At 40.5% G+C, this 21,628-nt stretch overlaps 1 protein-coding gene across 3 annotated transcripts in view; it reads left to right on the forward strand.

Moving 5' to 3' along the window:
* The window catches only part of DDC (dopa decarboxylase), a 109,487-nt gene that overhangs the window by 43,359 nt on the left and 44,500 nt on the right, over nt 1-21,628 (forward strand). For all 3 annotated transcript variants that reach the window (XM_075212641.1, XM_075212639.1, XM_075212640.1), the window contains exons 5-6: nt 7,385-7,519; nt 11,537-11,680. In XM_075212641.1, coding sequence (XP_075068742.1) covers nt 7,385-7,519; nt 11,537-11,680 — 279 coding nt within the window. The remainder of the gene's footprint in view (nt 1-7,384; nt 7,520-11,536; nt 11,681-21,628) is intronic.

Below are 21,628 nucleotides of genomic sequence, written 5' to 3' on the forward strand. Positions count from 1 at the left end.
TTACACATTAATTACACTTCCTTTTGATGATTATGCACAGGCAGTATGGTGACTTAGTGCCTCACAGCACTGGGATCATGAGTTTGATTCCCAATTATGGCCTTATCTGTGATGAGTTTGTATGTTTTCCCCGTGTTTGCGTGGGTTTCCTCTGGGTGCTCCAGTTTCCTCCCACAATCCAAAAACATACTGGTAGGTTAAGTGTCTGCTATCAAATTAACCCTAGTCAGTCCAGGGGCGGATCTAGAAAATTGCTATACCCCGGGCGATTTGGGGGGGGGGGGGGGAGATTTAGGCCCCGCCCCCTTTTTGACATCTAAGGCTGCCGGCGGCTGCACACAGGGCCATCTTTTCCATTGGGCACGATGGGCAGCTGACCGGGGGCCCCACGGGCAAGGGGGCCCCATAGGCACGCCTCTTAATGAGAATAAATAATCCTGCAAAAGAAAAAAACCTGCAAAAAAAACCTTCAAGGGTCACTGAGCAAGTACATCTATCTATATCTATATCTATATCTGTATCTGTATATATCTATATCTATATATCTATATCTATATCTATATCTAGGGGCCCCGGTGCACTGCTTTGCCCGGGGGCCCATAATGTCGTTAAGATGGCCCTGGCTGCACACTATGTGCAGGTCCGCTCGGCAGTGACAGTGTGCTGCCCGGCTGCTATGATTGTGTTTTAAACACAATCAGAGCAGCCGGGCAGCACACTGTCACTGCTAAACGGACCTGCACATACTGTGCAGCCGCCGGCAGCAAGTCCCTGCTAGGGGGGGCGATTGCCCCGATCGCCCCCCCCCCCTCCCCCCCCCCCCTGGATCCGCCACTGAGTCAGTCTCTGTCTGCCTGTGTGTATGTATGTTAGGGCATTTAGACTGTAAGCTCCAATGGGCAGGGACTGATGTCAGTGAGTACAGTGAGCGCTGCGGTATTAGTAGTGCTATATAAATAGCTGCTGCTGATGATTATTATGCCCTTTCATACATAATCATTCAAGGTGTGGGTTAAAACAGGTTTTTTTATAACCTGAGTCTCCCTACATCCATTATCTTATGTCACAGCAATGTAATTTCCTCTGTTTTGCAGGCACCCAGGTTATCTCCTCAAGCCCTGCTCACAAAGTAAACACCTTCCTTTAATGCATAATAATATGGAAAGAGACAGAGGACATTGTTTGGGACTGTTCTTTTCAGGGTTGTTTGTCCTAGAAGTGCTTTGTGAGAAGAAGCCATTAAAATAGTCTTTCAGTTAATATCCATAAATCCTGAAAAGCTGTCTTCAGCAGACATTAGATTATCAAGGAGTTGATGTCATTAGTTGACAAACCTGATAAAAATATCTGCAAAGAAAGTGCTCTCCATTTCCCATTCCCATTGCATCATGGGATTCCTGTTCAGTCGGACAATACACAACTATCACATTAATCACTATAGAGCCTATTAATAAATAAGACCCTTTCTTTGGCAAAGTACACTTTTAAAAATTGCGCATGATTTATCATTTTGGGTTCCTAAATCCAGTTCTTGTTAATAACATTAGAGATGAGCGGGCTCAGATATCTGAAATCCGAGCCCACCCGAACGTTGCCGATCTGAGCCGGATCCGAGACAGATCCGGGTATTCCCGCCAATTGCAAAACTGAAACCGAGGCTCTGAGTCATAATCCCGCTGTCGGATCTCGTATACTCGGATCCTATAAATTCCCCGCTAGTCGCCGCTATCTTCACTCGGGCATTGATCAGGGTAGAGGGAGGTTGTGTTAGGTGGTCCTCTGTCCTGCTATATCTCGTGCTGTGCTGTGCTGTTCAGTGCTGTGCTGTGCTGTGCTGTGTTCTGCTCAGTCCAGTGGTGCTGTGTCCTGTGCTCTGTCCTTCTGAGTTCAATGGTGCTGCTGGGTCCTGTGCTGTGTCCTGTTCAGTCCAGTGGTGCTGTGTCCTGTGCTCTGTCCTTCTGAGTTCAGTGGTGCTGCTGGGTCCTGTGCTGTGTCCTGTTCAGTCCAGTGGTGCTGTGTCCTGTGCTCTGTCCTTCTAAGGGCATTGTTATTTCCCCATTATTCCCAAATTATAAAAAATTTCAAAAAAAGTTATAAAAGAAATTACAAAAAAAGTAATTATAAAAAAAAATAAAAAAAATCCCAAAACAATCCTGCAGTATAAGTCCATTGGTACTGCTATATTACAAAGTTCACTGATTCTGCAGTATAAGTCCAGTGGTACTGCTATATTACAAAGTTCACTGATTCAGCAGTATAAGTCCAGTGGTACTGATATATTTCAAAGTTCACTGATTCAGCAGTATAAGTCCAGTGGTACTGCTATTACAAAGTTCACTGATTCAGCAGTATAAGTCCAGTGGTACTGATATATTACAAAGTTCACTGATTCAGCAGTATAAGTCCAGTGGTACTGATATATTACAAAGTTCACTGATTCAGCAGTATAAGTCCAGTGGTACTGCTATTACAAAGTTCACTGATTCAGCAGTATAAGTCCAGTGGTACTGATATATTACAAAGTTCACTGATTCAGCAGTATAAGTCCAGTGGTACTGATATATAACAAAGTTCACTGATTCAGTAGTATAAGTACAGTGGTACTGCTATTACAAAGTTCACTGATTCAGCAGTATAAGTCCAGTGGTACTGATATATTACAAAGTTCACTGATTCAGCAGTATAAGTTCAGTGGTACTCTCCTGTGCCGCATATAATTTTTAAAGGCTTTGCCGAGTGTGTGTGGCTTAGGGGTACGCTCTCTTGTGCTACATATAATGGAAAACAAAAATTTGAAGGATAAAGTAGGGAAAGATTAAGACCCACTTCCTCCTAATGCTGAAGCTGCTGCCACTAGTCATGACATAGACGATGAAATGCCATCAAAGTCGTCTGGCAAGCCCGATGCCCAATCTCCATGTAAAATCCAAAAAGCCCAAGTTCTCAAAAAGTAGCAAAAAGAGAAACTTAAAATCATCTGAGGAGAAACGTAAAGTTGGCAATATGCCATTTACGACACGTAGTGGCAAGGAACGGCTTAGGCCCTGGCCCGTGTTCATGACTAGAGGTTCAGCTTCACCCAAGGATCTAAGCCCTCCTCCTCCCCCCCTACAAAAAATTTAAGAGAGTTATGCTGTCAGCAACAACAACAAAACAGCAAAGAACTCTGCCTTCTTAACAGATGACATCACAAATCCCCAAGGCGAGTCCAAGGGTGTTGGTGGTTGTGAAGCCTGACCTTCCCATCACTGTACGGGAAGAGGTGACTCCATCCAGCATTTGCAGCACGCCCTCTGCATATGCTGGAAGGATCACCCACAGTCCAGTTACAGATTTGGCTAATGAAGGTGTGAATGTTGTACACCGGGAGGAGGATATTGATGTAGCTGGCGCTGAGGAGGATGTTGATGATTATGATGCAGACAGATACCAAATTGCCTTTCTCAATTTCTATTTATATTCTAGATTATATAACGGCTGAATAGTTTTCTATTTTACTCCTAGTGGAGAGGGGATCTGATTCAGACAGATACCAAACTGCCTTTGTCCATTTCTTTGTATATTTGAATTTCTAGTTCTACAGTCTATGCAGGCTGCTTTTTTTATATTCAACTACAAGTGTAGGGCGGGGTGGGGGGGGGGGGGAGGGCATAGATAGCCACCAAAGTAACGTGGTCCATTTAATTTCACTTTCTAGCTCCACAGTCTGTGCAGCCTGCTTTTTATATCTTCAAAGTATTTACAAGCCTTGCAATCTAAATTAACTAGAGGTAGTGACGTGCTAGAACTCCACCCTCTATATGCTGCAGAGGATGGAGGAGCATCAAAAGGCCATTCAAGCCTACACAGCCACCTACGACATAGGAAAAGGAGTGGGGATGCGCCTGAGTCAAGCGCACTGGAGAATGATTTCCATGTTGTGCAAGGTTCTGCAGCCATTTGAACTTGCCACACGAGAAGTCAGTTCCGACACTGCCAGCTTGAGTCAGGTGATTCCCCTGATCAGGCTTTTGCAGAAGCAGCTGGAGAAAGTGAGGGAGGAGCTGCTACACCATTGCAATTCCACCAAGCATGTAGCTCTTGTGGATGAAGCCCTTCGTACGCTTTGCCAGGATCCGAGGGTGGTCAGTCTTTTAAAGTCAGAGGAATACATTCTGCCCACCGTTCTCGATCCTCGGTTTAAAGCGTATGTTGTGTCTCTGTTTCCGGCGGACACAAGTCTACAGCGGTGCAAAGACCTGATGGTCAGGAGATTGTCCTCTGAAGAGGACCGTGACATGCCACCAGCTCCACCTTTATTTTCATCACTGTTTGTGCAGTTCCAAAAAAGAGGAACTGCCATTTCTATTGCTACCTTCTTTCTTTCTGTATTTCCTGTGTCCTGTGGTTTGTTCTGCTAAGGGCATTGTTATTTCCAAGTTATCCAAAAGTTAAAAAAAAATATATATATTTTTATTAAAAAAATTATAAAAAATTTAAAAAAAATAAATTAAAAATATTACAAAATTTTAAAAAATCTAGCTTGTACTGCTATTTAAAAGTCTAACTATGATCATTCACTGTTGCTGTACCCAAAAATAATAGGTACTGCTATTAAAGTACAGTCCAGTGGTACTCTCCTGTGCCGCAGATAATTTGTAAAAGCTTTGCCGAGTGTGTGTAGTTATGTATCACAGGTTTTAAGAAGAGGCACAACACTGACAACCTGTTAGAGAAACTGAGGGAAATAATCTCTCTGTGGCTCACCCCACTTAGACTCTCTTGGGGATTTGAATAACTGCCATTTCTATTACTACCTTCTTTCTTTCTCTATTTAAAAGAAACTAAATAACTGCCATTTCTAGTACTACCTTCTTTCTTTCTCTATTTAAAAGAAACTAAATAACTGCCATTTTAAGTACTACCTTCTTTCTTTCTCTATTTAAAAAAAAATAAAATAACTGCCATTTCTAGTACTACCTTCTTTCTTTCTCTATTTAAAAGAAACTAAATAACTGCCATTTCTAGTACTACTTTCTTTCTTTATCTATTTAAAAAAAAAAAAATAACTGCCATTTCTAGTACTACCTTCTTTCTTTCTATATTTAAAAAAAAAAATAACTGCCATTTATAGTACTACCTTTTTTCTTTCTCTATTTAAAAAAATAAAAATAGCTGCCATTTATAGTACTACCTTCTTTCTTTCTATATTTAAAACAAAAAAAAAACCTGCCATTTCTAGTACTACCTTCTTTCTTTCTCTATTTAAAAGAAACGAAATAACTGCCATTTCTAGTACTACCTTCTTTCTTTCTCTATTTAAAAAAAAAAAAAAACTGCCATTTCTAGTACTACCTTCTTTCTTTCTATATTTTTAAAAAAAAAATAATAATTGCCATTTATAGTACTACCTTCTTTCTATATTTAAAACAAAAAAAACACCTGCCATTTCTAGTACTACCTTCTTTCTTTCTCTATTTAAAAGAAACGAAATAACTGCCATTTCTAGTACTACCTTCTTTCTTTCTCTATTTAAAAAAAAAAAAATAACTGCCATTTCTAGTACTACCTTCTTTCTTTCTATATTTTAAAAAAAAAAAAATAATTGCCATTTATAGTACTACCTTCTTTCTTTCTATATTTAAAACAAAAACTGTCATTTCTATTACTACGTTAATTGTTTCTGCAGTCACAAAAAAGAGGAACTGCGCCCTTAACTGCTATGTTGGTTTTAGACGTCCATCCGGTGTCCGCCACCTGTTCCCTTGAATTCAGACCAGTTGAGGTTTTTTTTTATTATATTGTGGCCCCGGTATCAAATTGGGTACCGGGGCCACTCCACTACGCAGTCCAGATACTTTTTTGGTGGAATTCAGAACAGTTGAGGGTTTTTTTATTATATTGTGGGGACCACTCCACTACGCAGTCCAGATACTTGTTTGGTGGAATTGAGACCAGTTGAGGGTTTTTTGTATTATATTGTGGGGACCACTCCGTCCACTATGCAGTCCAGATACTTGTTTGGTGGAATTCAGACCAGTTGAGTTTTTTTTTTATTATATTGTGGGGACCACTCCGTCCACTACGCAGTCCAGATACTTGTTTGGTGGAATTCAGACCAGTTGAGTTTTTTTTTTCTATTATATTGTGGGGACCACTCCACTACGCAGTCCAGATACTTGTTTGGTGGAATTCAGACCAGTTGAGGTTTTTTTTTATTATATTGTGGGGACCACTCCGTCCACTATGCAGTCCAGATACTTGTTTGGTGGAATTCAGACCAGTTGAGTTTTTTTTTTATTATATTGTGGGGACCATTCCGTCCACTACGCAGTCCAGATACTTGTTTGGTGGAATTCAGACCAGTTGAGGTTTTTTTTTATTATATTGTGGGGACCACTCCGTCCACTACGCAGTCCAGATACTTGTTTGGTGGAATTCAGACCAGTTGAGGTTTTTTTTTATTATATTGTGGGGACCATTCCGTCCACTACGCAGTCCAGATACTTGTTTGGTGGAATTCAGACCAGTTGAGGTTTTTTTTTATTATATTGTGGGGACCACTCCGTCCACTACGCAGTCCAGATACTTGTTTGGTGGAATTCAGACCAGTTGAGGGTTTTTTTATTATATTGTGGGGACCACTCCACTAAGCAGTCCAGATACTTTTTTGGTGGAATTCAGACCAGTTGAGGGTTTTTTTATTATATTGTGGGGACCACTCCACTACGCAATCTAGATACTTTTTTGGTGGAATTGAGACCAGTTGAGGGTGATATATTGTGGCCCCGGTACCAAATTGTTTACCAGGACCACTGCACTATGCAGTCCAGAAAGCTACCTCAGTGAATTGTTTTGGACTAAAAACAATATTGTGAGGTGTGAGGTGTTCAGAATAGACTGGGAATTAGTGGAAATGATTGCTAATGAATGTTATTGAGGGTAATAATAGCGTAGGAGTGAAAATAAACCAAAAAAACTTGATTTTAACACTTTTTATGTTTTTTTCAAAATAAATCCGAATCCAAAACCTTAAATCCGAACCAAAACCTTTCGTCAGGTGTTTTGCGAAACAAATCCGAACCCAAAACCTCAAGCAAATCCGAATCCAAAACACAAAACACGAGACACCAAAAGTGGCCGGTGCACATCCCTAAATAACATACATGTAAAACTAAGTATAATTGCTATTTGCAATTTATATTGTAACAATGTTTAGATTTTTATGAAAGTTATATATTTGTTTGGATTCTCTTTACTCTCTATTACTTCTTATTTAGTACTAGCTATTAACCAAAACTTTTCATGGTGAACTATGACAATAGTGACAGATATTGGGTATAACATGATACAACTAATGTCCATGCATACAGCTGAGGATGTAGTTATGTTTTTCCTTACTTAGGGTACTGCAAGTGAGGCCACATTAATGGCACTGCTTGCTGCCAGAACAAAGCTTATAAGACGACTCCAGGCGGAAAACCCTGACTTAAGTGAAGCAGAGATCATCAGTCGGATGGTAGCCTATTCTTCGGACCAGGTGTGTTATAAAAAATTGGTGTTGATTTGAACTTTAATTCTGCACTATATCGATGATCACTTATAAAATCATAAAATACACAACTAACATTTAATGGTGTCATTGAGCACACATAATATAGCAAATTATCATTCATTTTAGACCTTCCTCACCAACAAAATATTTATGTCGGGTACATCTCAGGCTAATCATGTTTATGTAGAATTAATTGTGTCTGTGCTACCTATCTCTGCAAATCTAAGCCATTGAAATTTGCTTTATTCCTGAAACACAAGTGACATTATGCCTTGCTATCTCCTCCAGGCCACTGCAAGGGTTCTTCTGTTAGAGATCACTTTGACCCTATCAGTATTAATTATCACAATACTGTAAATGTAATTATTATAAATTGCATTAAATGATTGCTATTACATTAGTGTAGTGACAGAAAATCTATCCCCTTTGACTAATAACAGTTATGACCAGAGGCACATTGCTAAATTCAACTGGAACAGATTTGGCCACAGACAATAGTTTTATTGTTAAGCAGTGGTGGAAATTATAAAGAACCACTAAACCTTAACTTAACAACCTGTATTACATAAAACAACAACTAGCAACATTTCAAAACCCCCTCTAACCTACTAGTAGAACCAGTTCAGGCTAAACTTCTTTAACAGTAAACTAGGGAAACTTTAGGATTTTCAATGTAGCTGCTTGGATGAGCCTTTGCAGATGTCAAATCAGCTCTATCAACAATGATCTAACACCTGCAATTTTTTTTTCAAATTCTACAGCCTGATATGAGAATCTGTTGGTGGGAGCAACTATTTCTATCAGAGAACTGGGCGTGGTACTTTGGTGCTTCCTTATTATAATTATAACTAAAGATGTTAAATATAATGCTTCTATGGGAAGGGAAGATCCTTTTTTGACTATGTGTATCAGACTTCTAGGTTGTGAAGATGTTTATCAAACTGCGTTTTTTCCAAAAATGCAATAAATAAAATGCATTTTTTGTGTGGTTTTCAATCCATGCAGTTTATCAAAGCAAAAACCACACATAAAGACACATGTTTTCAAGCTGGCAGATCAGAAACTGCAATGACGGTTTTGCAATCTGGGTCCACACAAATGGTACAATCTTTCAATGTTAAAGGCGGTTTGCAAAATTGTATGAAATAATGTACTGAAGGTGCATATTTTTGTAGATGTAGTTCTCATTGGCTCATATCAAATACATTTTGAATATGAAGCCTGTAAAGAAGAGCTTGATTTAGAGTTGATTGGATAAATTTGCAGCAAACATACATCTCGACACACGTGTTAAGATATGTGTAAGACAAAATCAGATTCATTGCAAAGGGGTGTGGTTAACTTGTGCTTGCATGGTATTGCACTTAAACATGTCCCTATTCACCTGTCAAATTATGAGGACAAGTTGTTTACATAGGCAGATTTTCAAAATTGACAAGAGACACATTTTTATCTGTGCAAATTGACTTACGTCCAACTCCATCATCAGGCTCTAGCAGTCTTTGCTCATTCTGTTTGGAACCAGTGGTATTCTATAAACTGCAGATTAATAAATAATGTTGGTTGTGTTTTAAAACCACATCTAATTGAAGGCAGTTTTAAAAGTGTACATCCTAGCCCCTTTCTCTTTCTAAACCTAATAGGACGCTTTAATATCTGATAACTGAAACAATAACAAGTAGTGAAGGATAAACCAACACTTACTTTAGTAAGGGGATATATATTAGGTTTGCAATAGTAGCCCATTAAATACAAAGCAGTAAAAGGACAAAAGGTTTAATCCATGCAAATGGAAAAAACAAGACACTTATTAAAATGTTGTAATTTTGTTCAGTAAGATGACCAATAGAGTGATAATACAAAAACATACTTAGAAGATCAGGAAAATGTTGTATTCTAAGTGGCCAACATGATCTTCTTAAAACCATCCAATTTTCCATAGAATATTACAAAATTAACATATCTGTCTTTGAAATAAGATTATAAATATATTTAAATTTGTGCAAAATGGTAAATGTCAGTTTTCCTTTATTGTTAATCCTATTTCGACAGTTCCTTTGTCCACATAAATAATTGGATATAAATAATGTATGTTTAAAATGTGAGCAGCTTATTGAAGTCTATTCCACTGACACTGGTCAAATATAAAAGCAATGATGTGGGGATAAAGTAAAGTACATTTGGTTTGGTACACTTTCTGTGTAATAACAAGTAGGATTATGCTGAGTGTATTTACACTGCTTTAGGCTAAAAAGGTATAAGCGTTTGATTTGGTTTTATTTCCTGAAAGGGCAGCTGCCCTGCGTCTCCTCCTACTAGCTGTAGGGCACTTGTTGAGGGAGCTGGTCTTTGTGTAGATACTCTGATAAAAGATGGGATATGACAGCTATCACTGACTGCAGAAGGTCAGAGGGATTTTTAGCTGTGTACTGACTCACATCGGAAATGTGTTAACCTTTAAGGGCCAAGCACCATTAGCCTTAAGTTTATAATTCCATTGACTAGAACACTGATTAAGCTTTTCCTTTCATATTAGCAATGCAATTCAGAAAACAAAATGAATACTAATAAAAAGAGTATATTTGGCAAAGATTTACAGTGGCAGATTGTCTGAGTATTTTAATATTTTTTTGCCATTAAAAAAAGCATTAGAGCTTCACATAGGTCACAAATCCAGTCATAAAGTCCAATTGTTAAATGACTGAATCATGCAAGCAAACATTTTGTTTGCTAAATATTTTGTTTATTTCTCCTCTGTAGCAGTGGTGGGACAAGATGTTTTGGCATGAAGGCCAAGATGACAAAGTGCACCCTCCACTGATTATTCCCATTATCACCATTTGCACATCCTGTAGATAATGCTTTTAAACTAGGGAGACATGAACATGGTCGCAGTGAAACAAATATGTGGACTGGCAGCATCCGACTTCCTGATCGTAGAGTGTTAACACTCTCAGTGGGAGGTGGGGGCATGTTTTTTTTAATAATACTTTATTTTATCAGGTCAAGAATATCATAACAGTGCGATGCGGTAAGTGAAGCCTTAATGCTGCTGGCATTGTCACTCAGAACACAGAGTTGATTTACCACCATTTTTGGACAATCTACCTCTACTTTCAGCTTACTCTGTTTACCTAGAATACCTCCAGGCAGTACAAGGTGATTGAAATGTGTTTTGGCCAGGGCATTGCCGACTTTTCCCTGTTTGCTTGTGTGTAGCCATCAAAATATTTTAATAGAATAAACCAAAACAATTACATAGGTTAGAAAGAGTATTATGCAAGTCCCTGGATACAAACTGATAAAGGCAGTAAATGGGGTTACACACAAATATGAAATTTCAGTGATACAATATTAGAGTTCCACTTTTGATTCCCCATTCTGCTTTTGTATATTTCCAATTTAAAGTCTATGAAGAGAACAGGTAAGACAACAGTCAGTTAATTCTGCTAGGGGGTGTTGTTAGCGATAAGCCTGGAAACCCTAAAGGCCAAATTCTACTGGGAAAATGTGCAAAATTTTGCGACCAAATGTGGGGCGAGGCAAATATTTCATATTTAACCCAGTTATGTTAATTTTTTACTCTCTGGGTATTTATAGCAAAAAATAGAACGCTCTCTTTAGAAACTATCAGTCTTGCATTTATCAGTATAGTATAAGGATTTCCTGCTAAGCATGTGAAGTACCATGGTGGCAGCCTCGATCAAATCATGAGAAGGGTAAGTGAGAGTCTCAGCAATTTGTTAGACAAAAGCTGCCATGTAAATGGAACACCCAGAAATTCTCCAGACAGTGAGCCTAATTTGTATACTTGTCACTGGGAGAGTTGTTTAAAACTATGGACATTTTTCTACCACTGTTTCAGCAAGGCTGCTCAGTTAGTAGCACAATAAAAAGAAATCACTTATTTTGACTAACTGACCAATGGTTACCCTTTCAGCAAGTGACCTACATTTTTCAGAATGTTTCATGAATGTAAAAATAAAAGACGTTTAATTGCAGGCTCACTCATCAGTGCAGAGAGCTGGACTAATCAGTGGGGTGAGAATGAAGATGATTAAGACAGATGAGAATTTTGTTGTTGGCGGATCGGCTCTCAAAGAGGCTTTAGAAAAAGACAAAGCAAATGGACTTATCCCAGTGTTTGTAAGTACATTCGAAAGAGATTGACAATATTTTGCATTTACTTTGTGGGTGAAGTTATATTCTACCAATTGTGTAAACATACTGGCAATATCAAGCAAACAACAACAGTTTTTTGACTGTTTGCAGGCATACCTTGCTATTTACTGTACAAGTGCATCTATGGATATATTATGGATAAATTAACCAACAAAAATTGACACTTTTCGGTGATCAGCCTTCAGCATATGATCTGGTAAGAGCTGTATTTTCATGAGTAGATGAATAGGAAGAAGATAATGGTATAGCATTCTAGTTCATTTCAGTAAGTCATCGTTGCATTCAATTTCAGTTGGGGGCAGAGGAAGGTTTAATTACATAGTAGATGGTAGGTGGCCTCCAGGGGATAAGGACATTCTCAGTCAACTCTGAACCTTTTGTTGTTTTATTTTCAGTCTTCTAGAGTGTCTCTAATGGCAGTAATGGGGGTATTGTTTCTTTATGATAGCAGTAATAGCATACAATAGGTGTGACTTCTTTTCCCTCTGCCCATGCCCTTAAAGTTATTCTTAGTCTGGTTGATATGCACAGTCTCCAAAAATAGAAAAACCTTTTCCTGAAGCTGTAGGTGTTGCTTTACTCTTCATTATACACTTAACTTCCCCTTTAATAGGTGTCTTTTTCTTAGCCATCACCCTCAGAAATTGTTGATGTTGAGGTGTTTTATGTACAAAGTAACTTGCTAAAGTCTCCATCTGTTCAACTGATATTTTCTCCATAGTTATAGTGTATGTATAATATAACACCATGCGCCTTAAATACCTGTGCTTGTGTTCTTAAACTATCTCATTCCTGAATTTTATAGAGATCCATTAACCTAGGGCATAGTTGCCTACTCTCCCAGAATGTCCAGGAGACTCCTGAAAATTCTGGGAGTCCTTCCTGGAGAGCAGGGCAACCTCTTTAATAGCTAAGTGGCGGGGCTTTGTTATGTGATTTGCGCATCATCATGGCCCCGCCCCCTTCTGTACCAGACCAGGAAATGTGATGTCAGTTTAGGGGGGGGGCCAAATGGTGCAATTCGTTGAGCCCTGACCCCACACACCCACCCCCTGCCGATCCCCCGGAGCAGAACTTACCACAGTTAGCAAGTATGACCTAGTGCAGGCTTGGCTAACCTGCGGCACTCCAGGTGTTTTGAAACTACAAGTCCCAGCATACCCTTCCCGCAATAAGCTGCTATATATTGGAAAAGCATGCTGGGACTTGTAGTTTCACAACACCCGGAGTGCCACAGGTTAGCCAAGCCTGACCTAGGGTCTACCCTTTGTGTTACTGAAAAGCACTAACTCAATCTGAGTATGAAACCAATTTATTTACACTTTTACCCACCCACTCTGAAGTTAGGGAGCCACAAGTACAAAAGTCTTTAAGCTTGATCTGAGAATACCCCAATAAAATGTGCATATTTTGTCAAAAATTCCCAATATCCTGAATCTTCCTCTAATTTTTCCAAGACTACTTTAGTAATTTCTTTTGATTTTATGTCTTATATCCCAATTAATATCTACTATTCATTTGGAAATATTTTCCACATCACAATTAAACTATTATAACTGTGCTAGTATTATATCTTTATCTGACTGAACTTCAAGTGTGCTACTACCAAAGCCTAAATCCTATGATCTTAGCACAGGGTGTTGTCCTGTAACATCTCCAACAGTGTATTGTTGTCATGGGGAGGATGTTGACTCGGTGGTAGCTACAGAGGTGGCACAGTGATAAAACAATTGTCACCATTTTACACAATAATTACTCTTCTCTTCCTTTGCCATCATTTTCTAGTTTACTTCATTGTTGTATTTTTGGAACTATTACACACAATCATCCCGCTATTTGGTAAAAGGTGGTTTAGTTGTTGTGATGGCTGCTCACTGCATTTTTTTGTATTTTCCTTTATTTGTTCCATCTTTTCTCTGTGTCCCACAAGTAATACGATAATTTACATTAAAACTCAAATTGTACTCCCTACCTTTTGTAAAGAGAAAGTGTGCACTGTGTACTCTGCACTCAGGTATTCCCCATGCACTGCTGCTGTTGTATTCTTTTGTTTGTAGGGTTTAGTTTATACTTACCAACCTTTGGTAAAATAATTCCTTGAGATCCCAGGCAGGGGGGCGTGGTCGGAGGGTGGAAGGGTTCTGCCCCCAGCCCGTGACAACATGGCATTTTGTCGCAGGGGCGTGGCCAAAATGACGCGATTCACAGCAAATCGCGTCATTTAGAGGAGCAAGATGCCATATGCAGGATATTTGCCTGCTCTCCCGGGAGCCCTACCTGAATTTCGGGAGTCTCCCGGACATTCCAGGAGAGTTGGCAAGTATGGTTTAGTTGTTGCTATAGGGTGGTATACTGTGCTCCCAACTGCAGATCATTTAGATTACAGGTACATGGAAAGATACAGCTAAACAAAGTAGACATGCATATTTCCCAAATAAGCTCTGCCCCAGATTCAGACAGGACATGCCTTCATTTCTCAAACGCATATTGCTAAACTACGGCCACTTTTACAGTTCCGGCCCTTTCAGAGTCTGTCAATTCAGACTGAATTTGTTTGATTAACCTGTTAAAAACATCAAGTTAATTAAAGTTAACTAGTAAGAACCATTCATTTTGGCATCCAAAATTAATTACTGACACTGTATGAACATAAATTATATTTCTCAAACCTTAATATACCATAAACTTTATCCTATCAATAAAGCCTCAAGCCAATCAAGGCCTGAAAAGGTGTTACAAAATCAGTACTTATTTAGATCTAACTTATAGATGTCTTTTTCACACAAACTTTGCATTTTTATTAGGGATGAGCGCACTCGGATTTATGAAATCCGAGCCCACCCGAACGTTGCGGATCCGAGTCGGATCCGAGACAGATCCGGGTATTGGCGCCAAATTCAAAAGTGAAACTGAGGCTCTGACTCATAATCCCGTTGTCGGATCTCGCGATACTCGGATCCTATAAATTCCCCGCTAGTCGCCGCCATCTTCACTCGGGCATTGATCAGGGTAGAGGGAGGGTGTGTTAGGTGGTCCTCTGTGCTGTTTAGTTCTGTGCTGTTTAGTTCTGTGCTGTTTAGTTCTGTGCTGTTTAGTTCTGTGCTGTTTAGTTCTGTGCTGTTTAGTTCTGTGCTGTTTAGTGCTGTTTAGTGCTGTGCTGTGCTGTGCTGTGCTGTGCTGTGCAGTGCTGTGCTGTGCTGTGCTGTGCTGTGCTGTGCTGTGTTCTGCAGTATCAGTCCAGTGGTGCTGTGTGCTGTGCTCTGTCCTTCTGAGGTCAGTGGTGCTGCTGGGTCCTGTGCTGTGTCCTGTTCAGTCCAGTGGTGCTGTGTCCTGTGCTCTGTGCTTCTAAGGGCATAGTTATTTCCCCATTATTCCCAAGTTTTTAAAAATAAAAAAAAAGTAAAAAAAAATACAAAATTAAAAAAAATAAATAAATATATACTAATTATAACCAAATTTGCAAAACCAATCCAGCAGTATAAGTCCATTGGTACTGCAATATTACCAAGTTCACACATTCTGCAGTATCAGTCCAGTGGTGCTGTGTCCTGTGCTCTGTCCTGCTGAGTTCCGTAGTGCTGCTGGGTCCTGTGCCGTGTCCTGTTCAGTCCAGTGGTGCTGTGTACTGTGCTCTGTGCTTCTAAGGGCATAGTTATTTCCCCATTATTCCCAAGTTTTTAAAAAATAAAAAAAAAGTAAAAAAAAAAAAAAAATTAAAAAAAAAAAATATATATATAATAATTATAACCAAATTTGCAAAACCAATCCAGCAGTATAAGTCCATTGGTACTGCAATATTACCAAGTTCACACATTCTGCAGTATCAGTCCAGTGGTGCTGTGTCCTGTGCTCTGTCCTGCTGAGTTCCGTAGTACTGCTGGGTCCTGTGCCGTGTCCTGTTCAGTCCAGTGGTGCTGTGTCCTGTGCTCTGTGCTTCTAAGGGCATAGTTTTTTCCCCACTATTCCCAAGTTTTTTAAAAATAAAAAAAAAGTAAAAAAAAAAAAAAAATTAAAAAAAAAAAAATATATAATAATTATAACCAAATTTGCAAAACCAATCCAGCAGTATAAGTCCATTGGTACTGCAATATTACCAAGTTCACACATTCTGCAGTATCTTGTGCTACATATAATGGAGACCAAAAATTTGGAGGATAAAGTAGGGAAAGATCAAGACCCACTTCCTCCTAATGCTGAAGCTGCTGCCACTAGTCATGACATAGACGATGAAATGCCATCAACGTCGTCTTCCAAGCCCGATGCCCAATCTCGTAGTACCGGGCATGAAAAATCCAAAAAGCCCAAGTTAAGAAAAAGTAGCAAAAAGAGAAACTTTAAATCATCTGAGGAGAAACGTAAAGTTGCCAATATGCCATTTACGACACGGAGTGGCAAGGAACGGCTTAGGCCCTGGCCCGTGTTCATGACTAGTGGTTCAGCTTCACCCACGGATCTTAGCCCTCCTCCTCCTCCCCCCCCTACAAAAAATTGAAGAGAGTTATGCTGTCAGCAACAAAACAGCAAACAACTCTGCCTTCTAAAGAGAAATTATCACAAATCCCCAAGGCGAGTCCAAGGGTGTTGGTGGTTGTCAAGCCTGACCTTCCCATCACTGTACGGGAAGAGGTGGCTCGGGAGGAGGCTATTGATGATGTAGCTGGCGCTGTGGAGGAACTTGATGATGAGGATGGTGATGTGGTTATTGTAAATGAGGCACCAGGGGGGGAAACAGCTGATGTCCATGGGATGAAAAAGCCCATCGTCATGCCTGGTCAGAAGACCAAAAAATGCACCTCTTCGGTCTGGAGTTATTTTTATCCAAATCCAGACAACCAATGTATGGCCATATGTAGCTTATGTAAAGCTCAAATAAGCAGGGGTAAGGATCTTGCCCACCTAGGAACATCCTCCCTTATACGTCACCTGAATAACCTTCATAGTTCAGTGGTTAGTTCAGGAACTGGGGCTAGGACCCTCATCGGTACAGGGACACCTAAATCCCGTGGTCCAGTTGGATACACACCAGCAACACCCTCCTCGTCAACTTCCTCCACAATCTCCATCAGATTCAGTCCTGCAGCCCAAGTCAGCAGCCAGACTGAGTCCTCCTCAATACGGGATTCATCCGAGGAATCCTGCAGCGGTACGCCTACTACTGCCACTGCTGCTGTTGCTGCTGTTAGTCGGTCATCTTCCCAGAGGGGAAGTCGTAAGACCGCTAAGTCTTTCACAAAACAATTGACCGTCCAACAGTCGTTTGCCATGACCACAAAATACGATAGTAGTCACCCTATTGCAAAGCGTATAACTGCGGCTGTAACTGCAATGTTGGTGTTAGACGTGCGCCCGGTGTCCGCCATCAGTGGAGTGGGATTTAGAGGGTTGATGGAGGTATTGTGTCCCCGGTACCAAATCCCCTCGAGATTCCACTTCACTAGGCAGGCGATACCAAAAATGTACAGAGAAGTACAATCAAGTGTCCTCAGTGCTCTTAAAAATGCGGTTGTACCCACTGTACACTTAACCACGGACATGTGGACAAGTGGTTCTGGGCAAACGAAGGACTATATGACTGTGACAGCCCACTGGGTAGATGCATCCCCTTCCGCAGCAACAGCAACAGCTGCATCAGTAGCAGCATCTACAAAATGGCTGCTCATGCAAAGGCAGGCAACATTGTGCATTACAGGCTTTAATAAGAGGCACAACGCTGACAACATATTAGAGAAAATGAGGGAAATTATCTCCCAGTGGCTTACCCCACTTAGACTCTCATGGGGATTTGTGGTGTCAGACAATGCCAGTAACATTGTGCGGGCATTAAATATGGGCAATTTCCAGCACGTCCCATGTTTTGCCCACACCATTAATTTGGTGGTGCAGCATTACCTCAAGAGTGACAGGGGTGTGCAGGAGATGCTTGCGGTGGCGCGCAAAATTGCTGGACACTTTCGGCATTCAGCCAGTGCCTACCGCAGACTAGAGGCACATCAAAAAAGCATGAACCTGCCCTGCCATCACCTCAAACAAGAGGTTGTGACGCGCTGGAACTCCACCCTCTATATGCTGCAGAGGATGGAGGAGCAGCAAAAGGCCATTCAGGCCTACACAGCCACCTACGACATAGGCAAAGGAGTGGGGATGCGCCTCAGTCAAGCGCAGTGGAGACTGATTTCCGTGTTGTGCAAGGTTCTGCAGCCATTTGAACTTGCCACACGAGAAGTCAGTTCCGACACTGCCAGCTTGAGTCAGGTCATTCCCCTGATCAGGCTGTTGCAGAAGCAGCTGGAGAAAGTGAGGGAGGAGCTGGTAAGCCATTGCGATTACACCAAGCATGTAGCTCTTGTGGATGTAGCCCTTCGTACGCTTTGCCAGGATCCGAGGGTGGTCACTCTTTTAAAGTCAGAGGAATACATTCTGGCCACCGTGCTCGATCCTCGGTTTAAAGCGTATGTTGTGTCTCTGTTTCCGGCGGACACAAGTCTACAGCGGTGCAAAGACCTGCTGGTCAGGAGATTGTCCTCTGAAGAGGACCGTGACATGCCAACAGCTCCACCCTCATTTTCTTCCACATCTATGGCTGCGAGGAAAAAGCTCAGTTTTCCCAAAAGAGGCACTGGCGGGGATGCTGATAACATCTGGTCCGGACTGAAGGACCTGCCAACCATTGCAGACATGTCTACTCTCGCTGCATTGGATGCTGTCACAATAGAAAAAATTGTGGATGATTACTTTGCTGACACCATCCAAGTAGACATGTCAGACAGTCCATATTGTTACTGGCAGGAAAAAAAGGCAGTTTGGAAGCCCCTGTACAAACTGGCTCTATTTTACCTGAGTTGTCCCCCCTCCAGTGTGTACTCGGAAAGAGTTTTTAGTGCAGCGGGGAACCTGGTCAGTGAGCGGCGAAGGAGGTTGCTTCCTCATAACGTTGAAAAAATGATGTTTATAAAAATGAATAATCAATTCCTCAATGAAGTACAGCACTGCCCTCCAGATACTACAGAGGGACCTGTGGTTGTGGAGTCCAGCGGGGACGAATTGATAATGTGTGATGAGGAGGAAGTACACACTGTAGGGGGAGAGGAATCAGAGGTTGAGGATGAGGACGACATCTTGCCTCAGTAGAGCCTGTTTAGTCTGTACAGGGAGAGATGAATAGCTTTTTTGGTGTGGGGGCCCAAACAAACCAATCATTTCAGCCAAAGTTGTTTGGTAGGCCCTGTCGCTGAAATGATTGGTTTGTTAAAGTGTGCATGTCCTATTTCAACAACATAAGGGTGGGTGTGAGGGCCCAAGGACAATTCCATCTTGGACCTTTTTTTTTTGCATTATATGACCAATCAACAGTCGTTTGCCATGTTCAAAAAGTAAAACCAAATTTAAAAAAATACAAGAAATTAAACCAAAAGTAAAATGCCGTGTCATAATTTAAAACAAGAGGTATTGACGTGCTCTAAAACTACTGTATTGTTGTTTATATTTTATAAACACTACACTTGACAGCTTGAGTCTTTCAATAAAAAAGTAACTGTCCATTGCACGAATATTTGCAACAGGGACAATTTTAGGGTTAAGAAAGTCAACTAATAACACTTCGACGCTGTCTGTCTTTATAAACACTACACTTGGAAGTTGGAGGAGGTATTGTGGCCCCGGCACCAAATTTACTACCGGGGCCACTCCACTGTGCAGTCCATATTTAGGTGTATCAGATATTAAACAACGGTGACAGTTGATGCCCAATTTTTTAATTATATTGTGGCCTCGGTACCAAATTGTGTACCGGGGCCACCACACTACGCAGTCCAGATACTTGTTTGGTGGAATTCAGACCAGTTGAGGGTTTTATTATTATATTGTGTGGACCACTCTATCTATACCACACTACAACTCTATACCACTCTATTTCATACTTTAATTCTATTTCATACTTTAATTCTATTTCATACTTTAATTCTATTTCATACTTTAATTCTATTTCATACTTTAATTCTATTTCATACTTTAATTCTATTACTAATTACCATAAAGAGGAACAAAATAAACCAATTTTACCAAAAGTATAATATGACTTAGACTTACAAACACTACACTTGAAAGATCGTGCCTTTAAATGAAAAAGTCAGTCTTCATTGCACGACTATGTGCAACAGGGACAGTTTTTTGGGTTTACAAAGTCAAACAATAACACTTTGACCCTGTCTGTCTGGGATCTCAATGACGAATTGTCTGTACCATGTTTGGAGGAGGTATTGTGGCCCCGGTATCAAATTGGGTACCGGGGCCACCCCACTATGCAGTCCAGATACTCGTTTGGTGGAATTCTGACACGTGGAGGGTTTTATTATTATTATATTGTGTGGACCACTCTATCTATACCACACTACAACTCTATATACCACTCTATTTCATACTTTAATTCTATTTCATACTTTAATTCTATTTCATACTTTAATTCTATTTCATACTTTAATTCTATTACTAATTACCATAAAGAGGAACAAAATAAACCAATTTTACCAAAAGTATAATATGACTTAGACTTACAAACACTACACTTGAAAGATCGTGCCTTTAAATGAAAAAGTCAGTCTTCATTGCACGACTATGTGCAACAGGGACAGTTTTTTGGGTTTACAAAGTCAAACAATAACACTTTGACCCTGTCTGTCTGGGATCTCAATGACGAATTGTCTGTACCATGTTTGGAGGAGGTATTGTGGCCCCGGTATCAAATTGGGTACCGGGGCCACCCCACTATGCAGTCCAGATACTTGTTTGGTGGAATTCTGACACGTGGAGGGTTTTTTAATTATATTGTGGCCTCGGTACCAAATTGTGTACCGGGGCCACCACACTACGCAGTCAAGATAGATAGATGCGTATTGCGTATCATAGATAAAGTACATTCAGTGGTGTGGGGCAAATTGAAAAATATTCAAAATGCACTGACATTATCAAAAACAAGAGGTTGTCACACGCTAAAACTCCAACATGTATATGATGGAGAGGATGGAGGAGCAGCCGTATGTGTAGTGTAATGCAGATCTGTTGAAGGTTTTTTATATATTTTATTGTGGTGCCCAGTGCCCACTCCTCTACGCAGTCCAGGTACATTTATTGGTGCGAATCATAAAAGTTCAGGGTTTTTAATATATATTGTGGTGACCCACTCCTCTACGCAGTCCAGGTACAATTATTGGTGCGAATCATAAAAGTTCAGGGTTTTTAATATATTGTGGTGACCCACTCCTCTACGCAATCCAGGTACATTTATTGGTGCGAATCATAAAAGTTCAGGGTTTTTAATATATATTGTGGTGACCCACTCCTCTACGCAGTCCAGGTACATTTATTGGTGCGAATCATAAAAGTTCAGGGTTTTTAATATATTGTGGTGACCCACTCCTCTACGCAGTCCAGGTACAATTATTGGTGCGAATCATAAAAGTTCAGGGTTTTTAATATATTGTGGTGACCCACTCCTCTACGCAGTCCAGGTACAATTATTGGTGCGATTCATAAAAGTTCGGGGTTTTTAAGATATTGTGGTGACCCACTCCTCTACGCAGTCCAGGTACATTTATTGGTGCGAATCATAAAAGTTCAGGGTTTTTAATATATTGTGGTGACCCACTCCTCTACGCAGTCCAGGTACATTTATTGGTGCGAATCATAAAAGTTCAGGGTTTTTAATATATATTGTGGTGACCCACTCCTCTACGCAGTCCAGGTACAATTATTGGTGCGATTCATAAAAGTTCGGGGTTTTTAAGATATTGTGGTGACCCACTCCTCTACGCAGTCCAGGTACATTTATTGGTGCGATTCATAAAAGTTCAGGGTTTTTAAGATATTGTGGTGACCCACTCCTCTACGCAGTCCAGGTACATTTATTGGTGCGAATCA

Source organism: Mixophyes fleayi, chromosome 5, assembly GCF_038048845.1.
Source record: "Mixophyes fleayi isolate aMixFle1 chromosome 5, aMixFle1.hap1, whole genome shotgun sequence".
Taxonomy (NCBI): domain Eukaryota; kingdom Metazoa; phylum Chordata; class Amphibia; order Anura; family Limnodynastidae; genus Mixophyes; species Mixophyes fleayi.